At 39.7% G+C, this 19,429-nt stretch overlaps 1 protein-coding gene across 5 annotated transcripts in view; it reads right to left on the bottom strand.

Annotated features, from left to right (window-relative positions):
* The window catches only part of LOC143279796 (cytosolic carboxypeptidase-like protein 5), a 42,344-nt gene extending 24,368 nt beyond the window's left edge, over window positions 1-17,976 (bottom strand). For 4 of the 5 annotated variants that reach the window (XM_076583970.1, XM_076583973.1, XM_076583971.1 and 1 more), the window contains exons 1-11: window positions 17,842-17,976; window positions 14,916-15,046; window positions 13,090-13,197; window positions 10,158-10,257; window positions 7,846-8,017; window positions 7,413-7,579; window positions 5,699-5,879; window positions 3,549-4,727; window positions 2,505-2,674; window positions 1,898-2,033; window positions 49-233 (exon numbers count right to left, since the gene is read on the bottom strand). In XM_076583970.1, coding sequence (XP_076440085.1) covers window positions 49-233; window positions 1,898-2,033; window positions 2,505-2,674; window positions 3,549-4,727; window positions 5,699-5,879; window positions 7,413-7,579; window positions 7,846-8,017; window positions 10,158-10,257; window positions 13,090-13,197; window positions 14,916-15,024 — 2,507 coding nt within the window. In that variant the 5' untranslated portion in view covers window positions 15,025-15,046; window positions 17,842-17,976. The remainder of the gene's footprint in view (window positions 1-48; window positions 234-1,897; window positions 2,034-2,504; window positions 2,675-3,548; window positions 4,728-5,698; window positions 5,880-7,412; window positions 7,580-7,845; window positions 8,018-10,157; window positions 10,258-13,089; window positions 13,198-14,915; window positions 15,047-17,841) is intronic. The other variant, XM_076583972.1, reaches the window with a different exon arrangement.
* Between the last annotated feature and the right edge of the window lie 1,453 nt (window positions 17,977-19,429).

Genomic DNA, 19,429 nt, shown 5'->3' with positions numbered 1-19,429 from the left:
CCTTTCTTTTTTGGTCCTATGACTTGCTCCCCCAAAACAACCACTCACCCATTTTTGTTCATGGTGCGTAAGGAAGGGTTCCGTGGCAGGCGGGGCCCCCCACGGATGCTGCGTAGGTATCGCCGAACCCAGTCCCTCACCCCATGGACGCTGCAGTGCTCCGAATGACTGAGGCGTGACCACGGGTTGCTGTCAATCATGTCAAGGGCTGCCGTAGCAACAGCGCGACCCACCTAACAACAACACGGCTGAAAACATTGAGGGTGTGAGCAAAGAAAAAACAACAACAAGAACAAAGCAAAAAATGCACAAATAAAAAAACAACATTTTTTAGTGACGAACTCAAGCGACCGAGAGGAAAGGAACAATTTCAGCTTCTCTGCTTGTTCATTTATATTCTAATTGTCATTATGCTGAGTTTGACCGTGAACGGATAATAAAAAAATGGATGTTGCATCACCATATGACAGAAAAGGCAAAACATGACAAGGAAAGACAGTAACCAATTCCCCAAGTGCATGTGAAATTTATACCACCTCATATCATAATATTAAAGACCGAGAGACATTAACCTGGAAGTGCTGGATATAATAAAACATACATACAGAAATCATGTTTAAAACAAAGGGATTGTATGCCTCCGCTACCTTGGCTCTGATTTGGGGCATTTGTATGCTTATCAGTAAGAATAAATAGGTAAACCTATACATTTTTGGAAAGTAGAGTGAATGAAGAATCAGATAAAAGTAAGAAAAAGGCTGTACCTTGCATGTAGTTGGAGATATTCCACAGGATATAATCAACAAATTTTGCACACTTATTTTCCAAAACGTCAACCGCAATATTTACTGGTATTTTCACATCTTTTACAGATTCAAAACCCCAAAATTGGCATTAACCTGTACAAAAAAATGTTCTGGCTGCAGAATAATGATATGAATATAACTGAAACCATGACATTACAAGCATTGTGTTCTTTGTTTGAGACACGCCCACCAACGCCACACGCGCGCACATCTACAATACTTTATGCAATCACAGGCAAAAACAGAAATAAATGTTTTGTTTTAGCTCATGTTGCTTTCAAAAACACCAAGAATGCTTTAAATCAAAATAATTCCCAGTTTTCTAGCTTCATTTGGTCAAGAGTTTGCAATTGATCTATGCCTAACCCACTTTACCACCCCTCCCCATCCCCATCACCCACCCCCCAGTTTTTTGTAGCGGGAGACACAAAACTGAATGAACAACAAGCAAGCCAGCATGCTCAAGTGTCAAAATAACAAAGCCGTTTTCACCAGAATCCCTGTCAGCAAAAGAATCATCACTAGTGACAAGGTCACTAATTTCCTGAGCTTTGTCAACTTCAGTGTCACTCATTATTTACAAAATTCAGAGATCTGGACTTGTAAACTCGGTCAAAGTTTGTGCAAACACAAGCAGGGAGGCAGTAACACCAGAACAAGGCAGTTTTACGAAGGCTGTGGAGTATAGCCAAACAATTTTTGACTTTAGGTAAACAGAGCCACAATCGTGGCCCATCGCACTTCACAGGGAAAGCCATGATCGTGGCTCACTGCGCTCTCCGGGTTAAATAAAACTACTAAAAATCTGTGTAAGGATATATATGCAAGTGTGCGTGTGTGAACGTGTGTGTGTGTGTGTGTAATAAATCTGTTCATTTGTGTACAAGTTAAAATATGAAGAAAGAGATGACTAACAACATAATCCATACTCTCTCTCTCTCCACCCCCATCTCTCTCCCCTCCCCATACATACACACACACATATGCCTCGCACCCCCCACACCCATACACAAACACATCCACTGATAAAAACCACTCACATCTTACCACACCGGTAGCTGAAAGAAAAGCAGTTAACGCTCAAAACTCACTTCCTCAAAATGTGCTTGTGTGTATTTTGGGGGGAAGCCAGCCATGGGTGGAGGTGTGGCACGCCCGTCATCTCCAGAGGCAGGAGGGACGGGATTGACCATGCGACCCGTGTTGTAGTTACATTCCAAGGTGTAGCTGCTCAAGTCACAACAGTTTGTCAGTTGTTTGTTCATGGTGTGCATCAGTTGTTAATGAAAAGGCATAGAGGACAATGCCTATTCACATATTCCTACACATATACCTATATTCACATATTTGTACCACATTTGCACTTAAACATGCACTTGCACTCAAACACACACACACACACAAACATACGCACTCACACACAGTGACACACACGCACATATACACAGTAACATACACACACACACAGTAGCACACACACAGTAGCACACACACACACACACACACAGAGTGAACCACACACACACACAGAGTGAACCACACACACACACACACAACACACACACAGTGAAACACACACACACACACACGCACACACACACACACAAACTCGATAGACTGACAACAACATATCAAGCCAAACCACTCTATATATACCAAACAACCCTGAACAAGATAGACTACAGGGAAATAGCTAACCTGTGTATAATGCCGATGGCTTTGTAAATGGCCACTCTACCACTGCCCTCCTTGGACAAGCCATCTCTCTTGTCCTTCAGGTACATGTTGCGCTCAGTGAAGTTGCACCCCGTGAAATCAAAGTGGGCCGAGTTCATGGATATCAACTTTGGGTACAGCATATTCTCAACCTAACATATCAGAAAAAAAGTAATTGCAACTGATATTGATATAGCTTCTTGGTCGGAGAAAGAAGAAGAAAAAAAGAAATCTGTCAGTACTCAATTAATGCCCATTACAACTGAGAAAGAAAATAAAAAGAAATAAGTCAGTACTCAATTTGCGCCCATTACAACTGATATTCATATAGTTTATTAGTAGGAGAAAGAAATCAAAGAAATCTGTTAGTACTCAATTACATGCATCCTTATGCATATGTATGCACATGCCATACTTTCCTTTCCAAAAATCTTAGCATCAAGAACGGATGATGTAAACAACAGGGACAAACTGGAATTTTCAGGAACATACTATATATGTACTATGTTCTTGCAAATGGAAAATCAGAAACCTCTCCCTTTTAGACTGAAAAGAAACAATATAAACCAACAGGCACAGACCAACACACAGAAACACAGAAATAGACTGTACACACAGACACATAAAGACGCCCCACACCCACAATCAACTACACACACACACACATGCACATGCACACACACACATGCACAATTATAATTAATGCAGGCATACACATGCATAAACACACACATGTGCATGTTCATACAGACACACAAGCACAAACTATCGAACACATACATACACATCCCCACACACATGCTTTTACACACAAACACAGAGAAAGACCTTGTGTATAAGTAACTCAGGATGAGCAGTATAAAAGTTATGCCACACAGAGGGCAAGGAAAATGAGAATTTTTTTTTTAAACAAAAATATTTTATCTTAAAAAAACAAAGGAAAAAGAAGGAAAAATAAACAGCAAACAGCAACAGGCAAAGACAAGATCAAAAGAACAGCAGAATATTTTTTTCCATAAATTTCACCTGCACATCTTCGTTATCGAAGTTGTTGCCATAGATGAAGCACCCTCTCTTGGACGCATGTCCGTGCAAGTCCACATAGAAGGCGATGCCACTCTCGTGAGGCAGGATCTCCTTCAGCTTGGGATCACACAGATGGGGAGCACATGTTCCAGACAAGCCCTCCATGCTGGCTGGCTCGTCTTCATCCTCTGACCCTTCGTTGCCCAGCCTCTCTGTCGTCTCCTGGTCCGAGTCCAAACACACATCAGTCATGGCACTGTTGGGCTGGAGGTCTTCCGACATGTTCAGTTCTGACAGCTTGAGGCGGAGATCACTGTCAACGGGCTGAAGATCTCCACTGTAAGTGGGATCGTTCTTGTTGTCCGGGAGGCTGAAGACACTGCTGCTGGAGGAAGTGCCGTGCAGTTGGCTGGCTGGAGCTGGCTGCACGCCCTGCCCGTTGTCGCTGACTGAGCTGTCACTGGCATCCAGGTCCGCCAGGTTCAGCGGCTCCACCTTCACACACTCTCTGGACAGTTCTGAGGGCTTGAACTGACTGCTGTTGCCCGTGCCCAGCCAAGGGCTCTGGCTCTGTCCGTTGTGTTTCACCGTCACTGTCATCACAGCTCCTTTGGCGCTCTCTTTGGGCTTGGACGGAAAGAGAGAGTTGGGCGTGGCAGTGGGCGTCTCTGAACCGTCGGATGGCAAGGACAAGGTCTGAGACAGACAACTAGCACCTGTGTCGTGTGTGCGGGTGGTACTGTCCCCCTCACTGGAGCTTTGGCCCCTGGTTCCCCCCACCTCCTTCAGCTTCACCTTCCTGCCTGTCAGTTTGTCTTCACCTTCACCCTCTTCATGAGGAAATTGGACATGAATGTCCACATGACCGCCATCGTCTTTGTGCACATGGTTCTCCACATGGTGATATACAAGCAAGCTTTTGGAGGCATATATGGACGGATGCAGCACAGGACTAGGGTCCAAATACATGCGGTTGAGATTCATACCCCTCTGATCTGTTCTGTAGTGTCCTCGCATCACACCATCAGGATTTAGCATGGGGATCAACTTGAAGACAAATTGACGGCGCAGCTGCATGGCTCGTGGGTCTTTTTCACGCAAGATGAACTCCAGAAATCCATTGTACACAAAACTGCCTGGAGTCTCGCCAGGGTGTACCCGACTGCTCAACAAAAATACCTGTTGGGCAATGTAAAATCAAAAGGAAATTAGTCCATTGTCTTAATTAACACCTGAAATCAATTCAGTCCAGGTGCCTTTTCACCTGACTGAAATCAAGGAGGCCAAATGAACAGCTAAAGAAATAAAAAAAAACATAACAGTACTCCTTTCCTCTATATTCAAAGAATTCACACTGAAAAAATAGGAATTTTTTTTCATTTTTAATTTAAAGAATGTACACTATCAGAGCAAATTGTGCCTGGCTGTTAATGACATTCTTAATAACTCAATAAACAGCTATCTCATAGATCTGTACCAGGAGGCAAATGAATGACATTTTCATAAAGTCACCAAGTGAGTTAAAAAAAAAAAATAAAAAAAAAGAGGAAAAGGCTACTTAATCATTTCAACACCAAGGAACTTCCTGGTAACTCAAAACCAAACAGCCAATAACTTAATCCACTTTACATATCAACAGGAATGGACAAAATGTTTTGACAGTATTATAAACATACTGACATGTAGACACTGTACATGTGTTACAGTCAATGTAAATTACATTAGCAGTTGTGTTTGAAATCATGTAATTTTGCACCTTGTACTCTGAAACACCTTTAAACAAACATCCCTTCTTCAGTGAACTAAGCATCATCTCACTAGTCTGATTAACTTGTGGTATTCGTTGCCACTGTCCAGTTAGCATTCATGTGAATTTTGCTGAGCATCAAAGTTCTTGCTTTTTTGTTTTGTTTTGTGAATGAAAGTTCTAAACTTTAAAAGTCTACAAAATGTTAGTTCTTTGATAGGAAACAGTTAGTGAAATGGTACTATGATCACATAGTAAACATTCAAAACAGGTGGTATGGAATATGCACAGACTTATGTTTTTTTTCCATTATTTTGATTTTAAAATTAATTCTGTTGTGACATATCATGTTACCCACCCAGGAACAATTCAGTATTTTCAATTGTCAAAAGCCTTCACTCACTCTCTTTCCCCGGAACTTGCGGCAACGGGGTATCTCTTTGTTTGGGAAGAGGTTTTTATCAAAGCGTGGCTCCCGGTAGTTCGTCATCCCATGACAGGAGGTGATGGTCAGAAGGTCAACACGAAGTTTGTCCAAGGAATAACACAGTAATTCACGGTGGTAGTAGATGGCATTGGGAGGGCTGAGAAAGATGACACAATGTTATTGATAACAACAACAACAATAACAGTAATAATAATGATAATGATGATGATAATAGTAATAACCAGTTCAAGTGTTCATGGCTACTTCCTCCTTTCCCTGCCAGACCATCACCTTGTCTCTACTTCTTCTTCGTTCATGGGCTGCAACTCCCATGTTCACTCCTATGTACACGATTGGGCTTTTACATGTATGACTGTTTTTACCCTGCCATGCAAGCAGCCATACTCCATTTTCAGGGGTGTGCATGCTAGGCATGTTCTTGTTTCCATAACCCACCAAACGCTGACATGGATTACAGGATCTTTAACGTGCGTATTTGATCTTGTGCTTGCGTATACACATGATGGGGGTTCAGGCACAAGCAGGTCCACACATTATGTTGACCTCGGAGATCGGAAAAATCTCCACCCTTTACCCACCAGGCGCCATTACCAAGATTTGAACCTGCAAGGACCCTCAGATTGAAAGTTCAACGCTTTAACCACTCGGCTATTGTGCTTGTCTTCCTTGTCTGTACAAAAATCTGTTCTATTCAGTTTTCTTCCTTTTCTGAATATCTAATGTTCCCAATACTGTGTGCTGCCTACTTGTAGAAAATGGATACTTTCAGCAATTCTTTACATTCTGCACACAACATCTGCATTTTTGTTTTGTTTTTGTTTATTGTTACATTTCATGCACCACCTGCAGTTCTACTATATTTCTTATTCATCATGCTAAACCTTGTTTACAAGACTGTCAGCAGCACATTTCTTTTAATCTGTCATGTCTATTCTCTTGCATTCCCAAGGACCAACCCTATCATTTTTTTTTTGTTTTTGTTTGTTTGTTAGTTTCTATCTCCTGAAGCTACCAACAGCGCAAACATACAACTGCTGAAAATATTGTAACAGCACACATTTGTCACACAGTGTTGAAGATACTTGAATAAGTGGTTGTTCATACCTGTCTAAACTTGATCAATGTAAGCTGCAACCACCCAGTTTTAGTCATCACTTCATTTCTGTTTGCTAAGAACTGATACTTTCCAAATAAAATGTACAATTAAAGTTTCCTCTTTTTCCAAGCATATCACTTTATTCTGGATTGTACAACATTTCAGACAATTAAATATAATTCCAAAACAAAATATGGTGTGTGTGTGTGTGTGTGTGTGTGTGCACATGTGTGTACATGCATCTGCTTGCATGTATGTGTGCATGTATGATTACATGAGTGCACATACGTACGTGAGGAAATATATCAGCTTTTGTTGAGATATGCTGTAAACACGTTAAGACATATTTCATTTGACTGACCTTTGTTTTGTCGAAGTGCTTGGTGCGCCCTCCTCCTCCTAACCCCTCCTAACTCCCTAAATGATTACCAACAACAAAGCAACAACAACAGAAAAGAAAAACCAACAGAAACAAGCTAAAACCACCTTGCAACAACAACAACAACAACAACAGAAACATAAACATCCAAGCCAGCTGCCCACACGATTCACAGCACACCTGTTTGCCCTCACCTGTCAGGGGTCAGGTTGGCACAGTGGGCAAACTTCTTGTCCAGCTCTGCCATCTGTTCCTGGGACTCTGTGTAGGACCAGGGGAAGCAGAAAGCAAAATAACACGTGCCTCCCTTGACGTCTGGGAAGCGGTAGGTGAAGCTGAGGATGAACTGACCATCCACTGTCTGGGATTGGACAAACGGGAAAACTTTCACAGGACAAACCTCATACACCACATCTTTCTTTTTTTCTTTTGGGGGCATGGGGGGCAGGGGTCATTTGGTAGTTGTTTTTTTTACTTACAAAAAAACCAAAACAAAAAAACCTGTTAAAACTTTAAAAGAATCAATGCCATAACTTTTTTTTCCAGAGTTACTTTTGCGTTAACTAAGAAATCGATAATGGTTTGACAGTTGGGTGACTCTTTAAATATGTCCCTGCACGCACTCACCTCATAAGATGGTTTATCCCTGATCCGTTCCCACTTGGGCCTGGCAGGCAAAATACGGGTGAAAGGCATGTGACCCTGGCTGTACAGCTTGCCCTGACGGTTCATGTTCACAATGTTGATCTTGATCAGTCGGTTCGGCGTCCATCCACGGATGCCAAAGTAGAACCAGGACCTGACCATCAGAGACACAGTAACTCTGCTGCAGGAATACCAGACAGCGTGAGTGTATACTGAAATAAGTCAGAGAAAAATAAGGAAAAAAACAACAACAAAACAGCACACCAAGACACAAAAAAGAAAAAATACTTCAATGTCTGCATCATCTGATGGTTGACAAGTTACTAATGACTGGCTAGGATTTTATTTTTTTTTTTTTTTTCTAACTTACCATTTTGTCTGAAGAAGACTTTTTTGTTTTTGTTTTGTCAAAAATGTATTTGTCTGCACTGCGCTGTCCAACAAAAAGTCTGACTAAAGTGTTTGCTTGTAAGTTGAGTGCCTTAAGCCATGATTTTCACAGCAATCCCTGACCTCTTCACTGTCCTGAGCTGTGTGCATGTGTAAGTGCATGAGTTTGTGCATGAGTTTGTGCATGTGTGTGTGCATGTGTGTGTGTGTGTGTGTGTGTGTGTGTGTGTGTGTGTTCATTCTTCAGTGGTATCTTTTCACTGAAAGTGATATTGCATTGGAAAAAAAAGAGAATAAATAAGAAAAAGGTAAAAGAGAGACAAAGAGAGACAAAGATAGAGAGAGAGAGAGAGACAGACAGACAGACAGAGAGATAAAAAGTGCGAGTGGTAGTCTTCAATCAGAAAAAAATCCTTTTAAGAAAATGAGAAAAAGAAATCCTATAACAGTATAAGGCAAATCCACAGCAGAGCTGCACACTGAGAAATAATATCAGTGACTTATCAATAATTTACAGGAAGCCCACTGATGCGTAATCACTTCATTGATTGGACGGCAACCAGTTCATGGCTGACTGACCTACTGACTGCATTCATCAACGTAAATCATGCATTTTCTGGTCAATAGATTGCAGCATTTACACTGGCTGTGGTGTTTTTCCCTCCAGAAGAGTCTCTGGTCTTTGAAAAGAGGCAGACCTTTGGGCATTTTGAAGATAAAGAAAAGACCATGCAATGATGAGAGAATAGTAACTCAAGAGCAGAATGAGTGAAAATGAGACAATGAGGTGAGAGAGAATGTGTGTGTGTCTATTTCCATATATCATTGAAATCCCTTCTTTCCACAATGGTATCAGTATCAGTATCAGTAGCTCAAGGAGGCGTCTCTGCGTTCGGTCAAATCCATATACACTACACCATATCTGCCAAGCAGATGCCTGACCAGCAGCGTACCCCAACGCGCTTCGTCAGGCCTCGAGAAAAAATAAAATAAAATAAAATAAAATAAAATATTTTAAAAAAAAATAATTTTTTAATTTTATTTCCACAATGGAATCATTCTAAAAAGCAATAAACCCCACAAAATAACAAGGGCACCTCCAAAACAACTTGCGGAATAGTTTGAATAATGTGGTCCAAATGTGATAATTTATTCTGATTTCATATATTTATACTATTATAGTGATGCGTTTACTTAAGACGGGAGAAAGAAAGGGTGCAGGGGGATCAGAAATGGTGAGAGAGGAGGTGGTAAAAGCTCTGCTTCCCTCATTCCCTTTACCTGGGACAGAAATGGCACACTATCAGTGGTAAATAAACAATGACAATCTGAAAATGTAAACAAGAAATCTGAAGAGAACACTAAGCAAGGAAGGCAAAGGTAACATATGTTTGAGGCAGGTTAGTATGGAAAGGGTTAAACACTGCTGCGTGCAAATTCATCAACATACTGAAAATGAAAAACATCACCATCAAGAGTTGCAAAGGGTCAACTTCTGAACTTTTCAATGGAATAAATGCTTCAAATTTTATTTCTGTGACCTTAAGTAACAGTATCAAAAAAGAGGGTGAAGAAGCCATCAGAATGTCCAAGAAAAACCTCTGACAATGGGTGTGGATGAGCAATGCAAACAACTCATTTTAAAAACATAATAAAAAAAACAAAAACAAACAAAAAAACACAAAGAAACAAAGCATTGTGACCCCTGTTGGAATCAAACACACAAACTCACACTCATAACGAACACATTCACCACCACACCATGCATTTCTGTCTACAGCATTTGTACCTCAACACACTGATAAAACAGATAGCAATTTGTGTTACTCACAGGTGTGTGCAATATTCAGCATTTAGCCCCCCCCAAAAAAAAACCCAAACAAAAACAAAAAAAGGAGTCCCACCTGTTTCCGTTTTCTGCAGGAGTCCCCCCACAGTCTGGGTTTGTCCACACATTGTACTCCAAGTCAGGTTTAGGCTCAGCACCAATAAAGTAATTTACATCTGAATCAGAATAAACATACATCAGTTAACCAGCTGAATGCCAGAGAATTTTGTAACAAAAAAATTTCTCCCCTTGCCAGGGAATGTTGAGGATTCGGGGGTAATAAATCACAAAAAATTCTAACACAAAAGCTATGGGTGACACAGAAAGAAAGTAAATGTTTTTGTGAAGGAAAATGAGTGTAGATTCTGCTTCTGGGCTATTTTCCCCCAAATTAGGTTGATTGTAGATAACTGTTCAGGCATGTAAAGTCAATATAATTTTTGTGCAACAAAAAAAATCTATTTCCACCTCTACATAATGACATCCATAAAGAAAGGAAGCAAGATACAGCTAGAAATAGCATGCCTATTGTCAGATTTTACCTGTAGAAGAAATTAAAACAGGCTGTAAGTTTATAAAAAACAAATCACAGCTTATGCAGACATGTGAGTAAATCACGGTCTCAACAATGTCCCAACAATGACAAAGGTGGGTATAGACAACGTAAAAGGTCAATCACGGTCTCAGAAACTGAGCTGGCAAGCTTTTTGACAGCTATGAGCGTTCGTACGTGAGAGTGTCAAGTTCTTTGATGACATTCACTCCTTTCAAGTTGAACATGGGCCGATTAATAGTGTCTGCTGTGCATCTGGCTTGCCATCTCTTTAAATAAGTCAACCATTTGATTCAGCAAAAAATGTCATAAAAAAGAAAAAGCATGTGTTTCACGTCCAGTGCAAATTCAACCCTGTGTTTCATGAAAATTGTGGAGCATTGGCTATTGTTGATTTCCTACAGTCTGAATTCAAATGTGAGTACACTCGTTTCCAAAAGCCACACCATCTTCATGAACTCTGGCTGGCATTCGACCTATCGTCTTACGTCACTCCTCTCACTCTCCTCCCCTTTTTCCAATGCTCACTGCATGTATTCTGTCAGTCATAGCCACTTGTTCAAAAACGCAGTCTGATTGGATAGGTGGACTGAATTACCATCAAATGGGCTGTCAGTTTCATCATTGTCATTGTCAATAACCTTTTTTTTTCAAATCGATCATCAGACAAGAGAGATCCTTCTCCATCACAAAAGCTGTCCATTATCACGACACAAGCTGAGCTTTCAGAATTGTGTAAATCTGCTGACTGGGACTATTTGCTTTACTGGACACAGTTTTCAATGCCTTTTTTTGCACATGATGCAACCCCCTTTTCCATGCATGTATCACATGGTCAATTAGCAAATTATTATCAAGTAGAGAGGGGTCTCGTACCTGATGTATGTTCATTTAAATAGTATTTTCATAATCCAGACTCATCAAACTAACCATTCAGACTCTGTTTTTGTGAACTGAACCAAACTCCAATGAAGGAAAAATCGGAACAAATGTAGGACGTCAATGGACGTCTTATAGGCACTATGGCAACACTTTTGTAGGACGTCAGCTGATGTCTTATAGGCGCTCTACTGGTTAATTAATAAATCATGCAACAACATTAATCAGAAGATAAATGTTTAAAAAAAATTAATTGCATACTGAAACATAACTCTGATATCAGTGTGAATTTACATGTACCATAAACTACCTTGAAAATGCCCAGTATCTAGTAAACGGCCACCCCTCATTTCAGGTGAAAAACAGTACATAACTATGGTAAAACCCCTTCTAAACGCCCACCCAACAATTAAAAAAAAACCACAACAAAATGAAATTATGATAACCCATTTTGCTATTTTTGATCATGTTGCTTTACAAAGCATTTTGTTTTAAAGCTGTTTACTAAGTACAGTAGGTCTGTTCCTTGACATTCATTTACCCAAGTCCACACTAGTCACCGGCATGCTGAGAAATGAATCTTATTCAGTCTTGGCATTAGATTATCCAACTGATATCTCAAGTTTATCAAGAGACTTCTCATGCATGGAGTGGAGTACTTTATGGTGTGGTGATACAAAGGGAATGGGCTCCTGTGTGCCCAGTACCTTGTAAACACCCACCCCCAACTTCAGGGTGAAATTTGTGCACAGAGGGTGAGGGAGGGGGTGGGGGTGCTTACAGTTATATGGAGATGACTGATAAAAATGTACAAAATAGGAGCACAGGATATCTGAGTATATATATCTGCATGTCATGTTCAAGCATGGGTCTATTTATGTATGCATGCATGCATGTGTGAGTGAAAGTATGCACATGTATGATGTAATGATGCATGCTTATGTGCTTGCAAATATGTGTGTGGGGGGTGGGGGGGGGGAGGAGAGAGAAAACCAGACTGTCATCCATCACCTCATTTATATAAGAGAAAATGAAGACAGAAACCAAACAGAAAACACACACGCAAAGTAAAACAAAAACAGTGTACAAGACAAGCAAAGCAATAGTTAAGCCTGCAGGTCAACTTTGGCAGATGTACTGATTATGCCAGCCACCAAACACAATGCTGAAACTATTACCTGCCCATATCCATTAACTACTCAAGCAAGTTCAAAGAACTTGAGAAGACAAAATGAATAAATAAACAAATGAGTACACTGAACACTGGGACCAAAAGACATCCGTAATGGTGAAGCATAAACTTGCATACCAGCTCCTATAAGGAAAGTACATGCAATAACTCTAAGAACACCAAGAAAAGTATATCAAAAAAGCACTTATCATGCCATAATCATTAAGTGCCGTAACTTAGGAACAGTTGGATATACCTATCAATAAAGCAACATCATGCCAGCTTCCATCAGAAAATTTGTTAAACAGACTCTGGCCAACCAGCAACATGCTGTCTGTTCTGGCTTCAAGTAAAAGATTAATACTACACAGGAAGCCCATGCTGCAAGATAACTCATGGAATCACCTCCTGAGGTCTCAACTCTTGATCTGGCAACTTCTGTCTTTGCGTCGTTACTCAGATTCTCCAATGAAGTTGAACCAATCAGTGAATTTACAGTGCCATCCATCCCTCCTATCAAACATCAGTTATGACAAGAATGAATTGATTCGTACAGGAAGAATAATGAAATTTAGCGTTTTCTTTAATTCAGAGTTGGAGCAAAACAAAGAAACTGAAACATTCCTGCTGTATCTTTTTTCTGAATGGCAATTAATTTCAAACATTTAAACCCTTGAGAGGGAGACTTGACAAGAACATCTTACACACCGTCATAAACTTCCAAAGCAAAATGTAATCATCTTTTGTTTGCTTGTGTGTGTGTGTGTGTGTGTGTGTGTGTGTGTGTGTGTGTGTGTGTGTGTGTGTGTGACATGCATGTGTCTCTGAATGTGCTTGTCTGCATATCTGCATGTATGCACATCAGCTTTTCATCTCTTCATGTGCTTGCTGTTTTATCAAGTGCAAAGAGGCTTTTCACTACAAAAGTATGAAAACTGTATTAGCTTCTCTGCTCCCTCCAAACTATGAGAATACTAGAATTATGGTTAAAACATTGGAAACACATTCAAACTGGATTATAGCAAACTTGGTCAAGTTGGTGCAGTATATCCAAACAGTAGTGAAGAATGCCTTTAATTACAGTTAAACTTAAACTGTTCCACTTTTCTTTTTGTCAAGTATCTTGAAAATCTTGGAAAATTTAAATTATTAAACATGCTTTAACTTACTGGTTGATGTCTGGAACTGTTTGACAAAATTTTGCATTTCAACAAAGCTAACACAAACACACACAACATACACATGCACACGGACGGACACACACAAACAGGGTCTACATAAATAGTTAAAAACCACTTATGATGACAGGCCAAAAACAGTGGGGAGATCAATCATTATCTGCACATCACTGATATCCTCTGACAATTGCAATAAAATAGGTATCTGTGAAAATGGCAATCCACCATCAAGACATGAAAGATTTCACCATCATTGCTGGCATTTACTCATTCCAAGAGATATTTTTTTCTCTATGCTTAATCTATGTTGAAAGTGCATCAGTTTACTATAATTTTCAAGGTTTAGTTTTTAGTCAGGTATAGCAACATCAACCAGTAAGTTAAAGCATGTTTAATAATTTACATTTTCCAAGATTTTCAAGATACTTGACAAAAAGAAAAGTTTTTCATTTCAAGACTTTTATCGGATGGATTGCAGGTGAATGCAATTCTGGCCAACATCCAGAGTTAGTCTTGTGTTGCTTGACAAGTAATGCTCAGCAGGTGTTAGGATTTGTAAACTGTATCCAGCCTCTGTGTATTTATATGGATCAAATCTTTTTTTGTGAGATCTCCATGAGATACTGTGTCCATTCATTTGAGTGTTCTTTCAAAACTGTTAAGAACAACTTCTGATGCTCAGACTTTTGTTGATTCTAGCACCCTGTGTTCTTGGAATTTTGCAAGATTAGTTATTGCCATTGTCATCAAAAGACAAATGACAGATGAATGCATGAGAATTTTCTTTTTATCGGGGACTTGCAACAATGATAAATATTTTCAATTCCCAACTAGACTTTGATTAGAAAGAAAAATAATTCAGACTGTATACTAGTATATAGTGTACATTTTGCCTGTCTTGTTTTATTGATCAATTTTATACTGTCTTTAAAGTATCAATTCTTTAGGTTAACAGTTCTTCTAACCTTAAATGTCAGAAATAAGGAAATAAATTTCAAGTCCTTGAGTTACTTGTCAGTTTCAAACAGAGGTAAACATTGAACAACAGCTTACTTGAGTTCACAGGCTCTTCATCATCGTCTCTTGCCACTTTCTCCACTTTGGCCAAGTTGCCGGAGTCAAATTTAGAGGTGAAAATCAGGTTGCCTATTCGTTGTTCCATTATGCCCTTTTCTGTTTGGTTTCTGCAACAAGTAAGCAAGAACTGATTGTAGACAACATTAATATAGCCTATTCATATACAGGATTTCACTGAACAAGAACAACTGAATTTTAAACAGACAACAAAGTGAGTGATAAAAACAATTAAAATAAGATGAATGCCCACCCATTGTCAAACAAACCTCATGCAGGGAAAAAAATTATTTCCACAATGAAGTTCTACTCGATGTTATTTTCCAAAGTAGGAAATGTTCCCTTCTGCATGTAAACATATATCATCCAGGATGAAAAGATTGCAACACACATATATGCATGCATGTGTCAATATGTTGCTGTTTATGAGTACTGATGTGAACTGGTGTTTGGAATGGTGAAAATTGTCAGTTTCATGCATTCCAGATCAAGTGAAAGGGGGAAAGGTTTTCCTCCTACATCACCTTTGATGCAGCAATTTTTCATGACATTAATGGTTTCAGCCCAAGGCATGACAAAAATAGATAGTTCCAACGCAATACACACCAACCAAATCAATCATCTATTTGTACCACTCTTCTGAAGGCCAAAACCAACTTCCCGCTTTAATTTACTTCAGTTAACCCTTTCACTGCCAGGAAAATATGATTTAAGTGAAATCTATTTGCCAGGGTTTTTTCCACAAAAAAACAGGTATAAATTTTCAAAAAATTCTGTGCTCTTTGTTATTGGAGAAAGACCCATAAAAGTATATATTTTCTGAAAGGGAAATGAATAAAGAATACTAAACACATGATGTTTTCCCAATATATATATTTTTAGTGACATGCTGTTGTTTTGAAATCAGTGTTTTGTTTTTTGTCACATTTTCAACTTGTTCATTACAAACATTAGTCAGGTAATTTGCACTAAAATATCACATTTTCTAGACAAATGGATATCTGCAAACACAAAATCATACTAGAACAACCACAATATAAAAAAAAAAACTGAAAAAGAAATAGATACATAATGCAATGTGACTTCTGCAAGTGATAATATGGATGTGAGGCCACGCCCCCTCAGTCTCCACCCCCCCTCCTCTTCACCCCTCTCACACGGTCACTTTATCCAGTTCTCATCAGACCGTGTTGGCTGAGTGTCAAGAAAATAGCTGACACTGTGTCCTGCTAAAAATTCAGTGACTTCTGTTGACTGCTAGAGCTGAACAGCCGGCATCACTCACTGGTAGTCGTATCTTGGCCACTCTCTTGATTGCTCCCTTTATTTTCTTTCAAATCGTCCTATAAATGTTCACCACTGTCTTCTCCTTCGAATTTATGCTTCAATTCTTTCTGAGCATCAGCTAAAGAAAGTAATCTTGGTTGATTTAGTTCGCTACGATCGCATGTCTTGAGCACAGAGTCAGTTCGACATTTTGTTGAGCGAGCGAGTAGAAGAGCCAGGCAAAGACTGCGGCCAGTAACCCAACCAAAACATTCAAATAAAGGACTGCCTTATGACGCAGATGGTGTTTCTAGCTATGAATAGAATCTAGAAAGATTCCCCAAGCTAAAGCTACCAGCATTTTTGTCAACGAACTGAATGCAAAGCAGGGAAAAGTCAGAATATTTCAATGACGAGTTATCTTGTCATTTTGGCAGCGAAGCGTACATGTTTTCCATGATGAGTTATCTCGTCAAATAGGCAGCCTAGGGGTTAATACTTTAGACTTAGGAGCCAGCGATCAGAAGGCTGTCACTCTCTGCCAGGCTGAATGTTCTATCGGTTAGTTTTGACTTACTAGGAGGAAACCATACTGGGACCTAAAATTTGGTCAAAATAATTACTAAACTAGCAGGCATGTGTGCACTTATATACAAAGGTCAATTTAAACAAGGTCAGTTTATTGAGATAAAGAAGGTAGCTAACTGGGGCCAAAGAATTGTGTCAACATACCCAATCAGACAATCCAAAATAGGATGACTTCACATAACAAGGGAACAAATGTATAAGCCAATCACCCACATACAGACTTTAGCAAAGCTGCCATATTTGAAGACAATAAAATTTTAATTAAGCAAATGATCATGACAGGCATGAAATTTTCATCAACATCTAACAAACCACAAAATGTATTTGTGTACATGTATCTGCTTGTATTTTTCCCCATCAACCTAAAGTGCATCTAATATGTACAGTTCAAACAAAATATATGGCATTGGCTTCAGTAAGAATTAGTATCAATATCATGCTGTCATTATGCAGAATGAGAAAAAACAACTTCTGTAAGCACATAATGTCATGATAACGATGAGAGGTGTGCAGATTGTCCCTAACTGTTTGAAGAAAAAAACAAAAGGAAGCCCAATAAAATGGTTCCTTGTTAAAATCAAACTTCCGTTTGCTGCAGTGTGTATCTGGATGCGAAATAGAAAAAAAGGAAGACTAAGTGGCCTTGAAACACACGTGTCGAGCTTGCTTGGGAACCGTTGAGATTTAGTTTTATGCAGGACTGAGCTTGTCTAATCACCACGTGAAATGAACCGGCGGGCTCACTGTCCGCACAGCTGAAGTATTAATCACTGACATTCGCACTTGGACTGATACTTTCACAGTCATGAAAGCTGGCATTTTAGTGTGTGTGCGTGTGTGTCTTCGGATGACAACACCAATAACTGTCATATTCTTCAACAAACCATACGCATAATCTCTGGAAACAGTCAGAAAGGTTTATATCTTAAACTCATACCGTTACATTCCAACCACAAGCAAACCAAAACTGTTACAGTGTTGTGTCACAAAAGAATTCCAGTTGCAGTCCAACTTGCAAGAAATAGCTGATAAACATACTACACGTTCTTACACGTTTGGGCATGAAGTCAGTAGGATCACAACTGATCTCCTGAGGTCGAAAGAGGCACGTTTCTTTCTCTACATTTTGTCTCAGTCGCCATTGTTTGTTCCTTCAGCAACACTGCAAAGCGATATGGTGGACATGTTGTAAACTATCATGGTTGCTGACCATGTGATCACAATCCCTACTTCTGATTGGTTGATGTGACTTCGAATCGTCTGCTTCATTTTTGATTGAAAACGACTCCAAAAATGGTCTGTTGAAATAATACAGAACCCTCGATAGATAGAAGAAGAAAAAAAAGAAGAAGAAAAGCTGTTATCAAGTATTATACGGTAATCAAAGCACTCGACCGTTGAATCAAAGGCCCACTCAGACAAGGAACTGAATGAAAATTCAAATAAAGTGAGTGACAGACAAGCGAAGGTAGGAGGAGCGACGTGTTTACTTCCCTTGTTTCGGGGCACGACAAGATTTTTTGATTTTTTAAAAATTTTTATTATTTGTTTTCTCGCGGATAATCGATAAACACGTGTGTGCATTTTTTCATTCAGTCCCAGCCCTGTGCAGAGCCTACACTCCTTAATGTAAGACAAAATCAAAGCTCAGCTATTGAGGGAATAAAAACACCAGCACATACAAAAACAACTTGAACTATCAAACATGATCGATGGTCCATAAAACCAACATATCATACAAGATTGGAGGGGCGATGGATGCTTGGAATCTAAACATTAATGTGTGTGTGTACGTGTGCATGCATGCGTGCGTGTGTGTGTGTGTGTGTGTGTGTGTGTGCCACGGTAAATGTGTCTTAAGCCCCCGGCGCTGCCCCCCCCCCCCCCCCGACCTCGCCTCCCACCCCCACCCTCCCGCCTCCACGGACACAGAGTATAATTATACTGACTTATGTTTTTGCCGCTGGACGGCTAGAGATATAATTTATAATTTAAAAAATTAAAAAGAAGAGAAGAACAAGCATTATAATCGATTCTATATAACGGCTTATTTTATTCGGTAAGTATTGTTCTGTAACGCCGGCCGCAACTGATTAAATATAGTATGATTATCATTTCACAACAAACGTCGAGTCTATTACTGAGTACCCCCTCATCCCCTTTTTTTTCAATTAAAAAAAAAAAAAAAAATCTGGCTACTGCAGTGGGTAAGCCAGTCCCCTGTTCACTACTCCGCAGTACGAATGCAGCAAGAGTCTATGCGTGACTTAATCAGTGCAACTGATATCGATCGATCAGGCGGTACACTGCCGGTTCGGCCGACCGGGAAAGACTCAGCCTGTGACTGATCACTGTTTAAAAACAACAGTCTTGTTATATTGCTCTGCGTTTACATATCTAGTGATACTGACACACGAAAAGATCACAACTTCGTTCATGCACACAAAAAAACAAAACAACAACAAAAAAAGGTGGTGAATCAGTTTACATGATCGTCAAATTGAAGTTGGTAGTCTCACTTCAACTACCTCAGTCAGTGCGCGCAACCTGATGGGTCACGGTAGCACCAATTAAAGCAACATGATATATTATCCGGCATGGTTTAAAGTCAGTTGCCCGCAATTAATTTATTACGCGCA

This window comes from Babylonia areolata, chromosome 3, assembly GCF_041734735.1.
Source record: "Babylonia areolata isolate BAREFJ2019XMU chromosome 3, ASM4173473v1, whole genome shotgun sequence".
NCBI lineage: Eukaryota > Metazoa > Mollusca > Gastropoda > Neogastropoda > Buccinidae > Babylonia > Babylonia areolata.
This window is presented reverse-complemented; position numbering and strand designations above follow the sequence as displayed.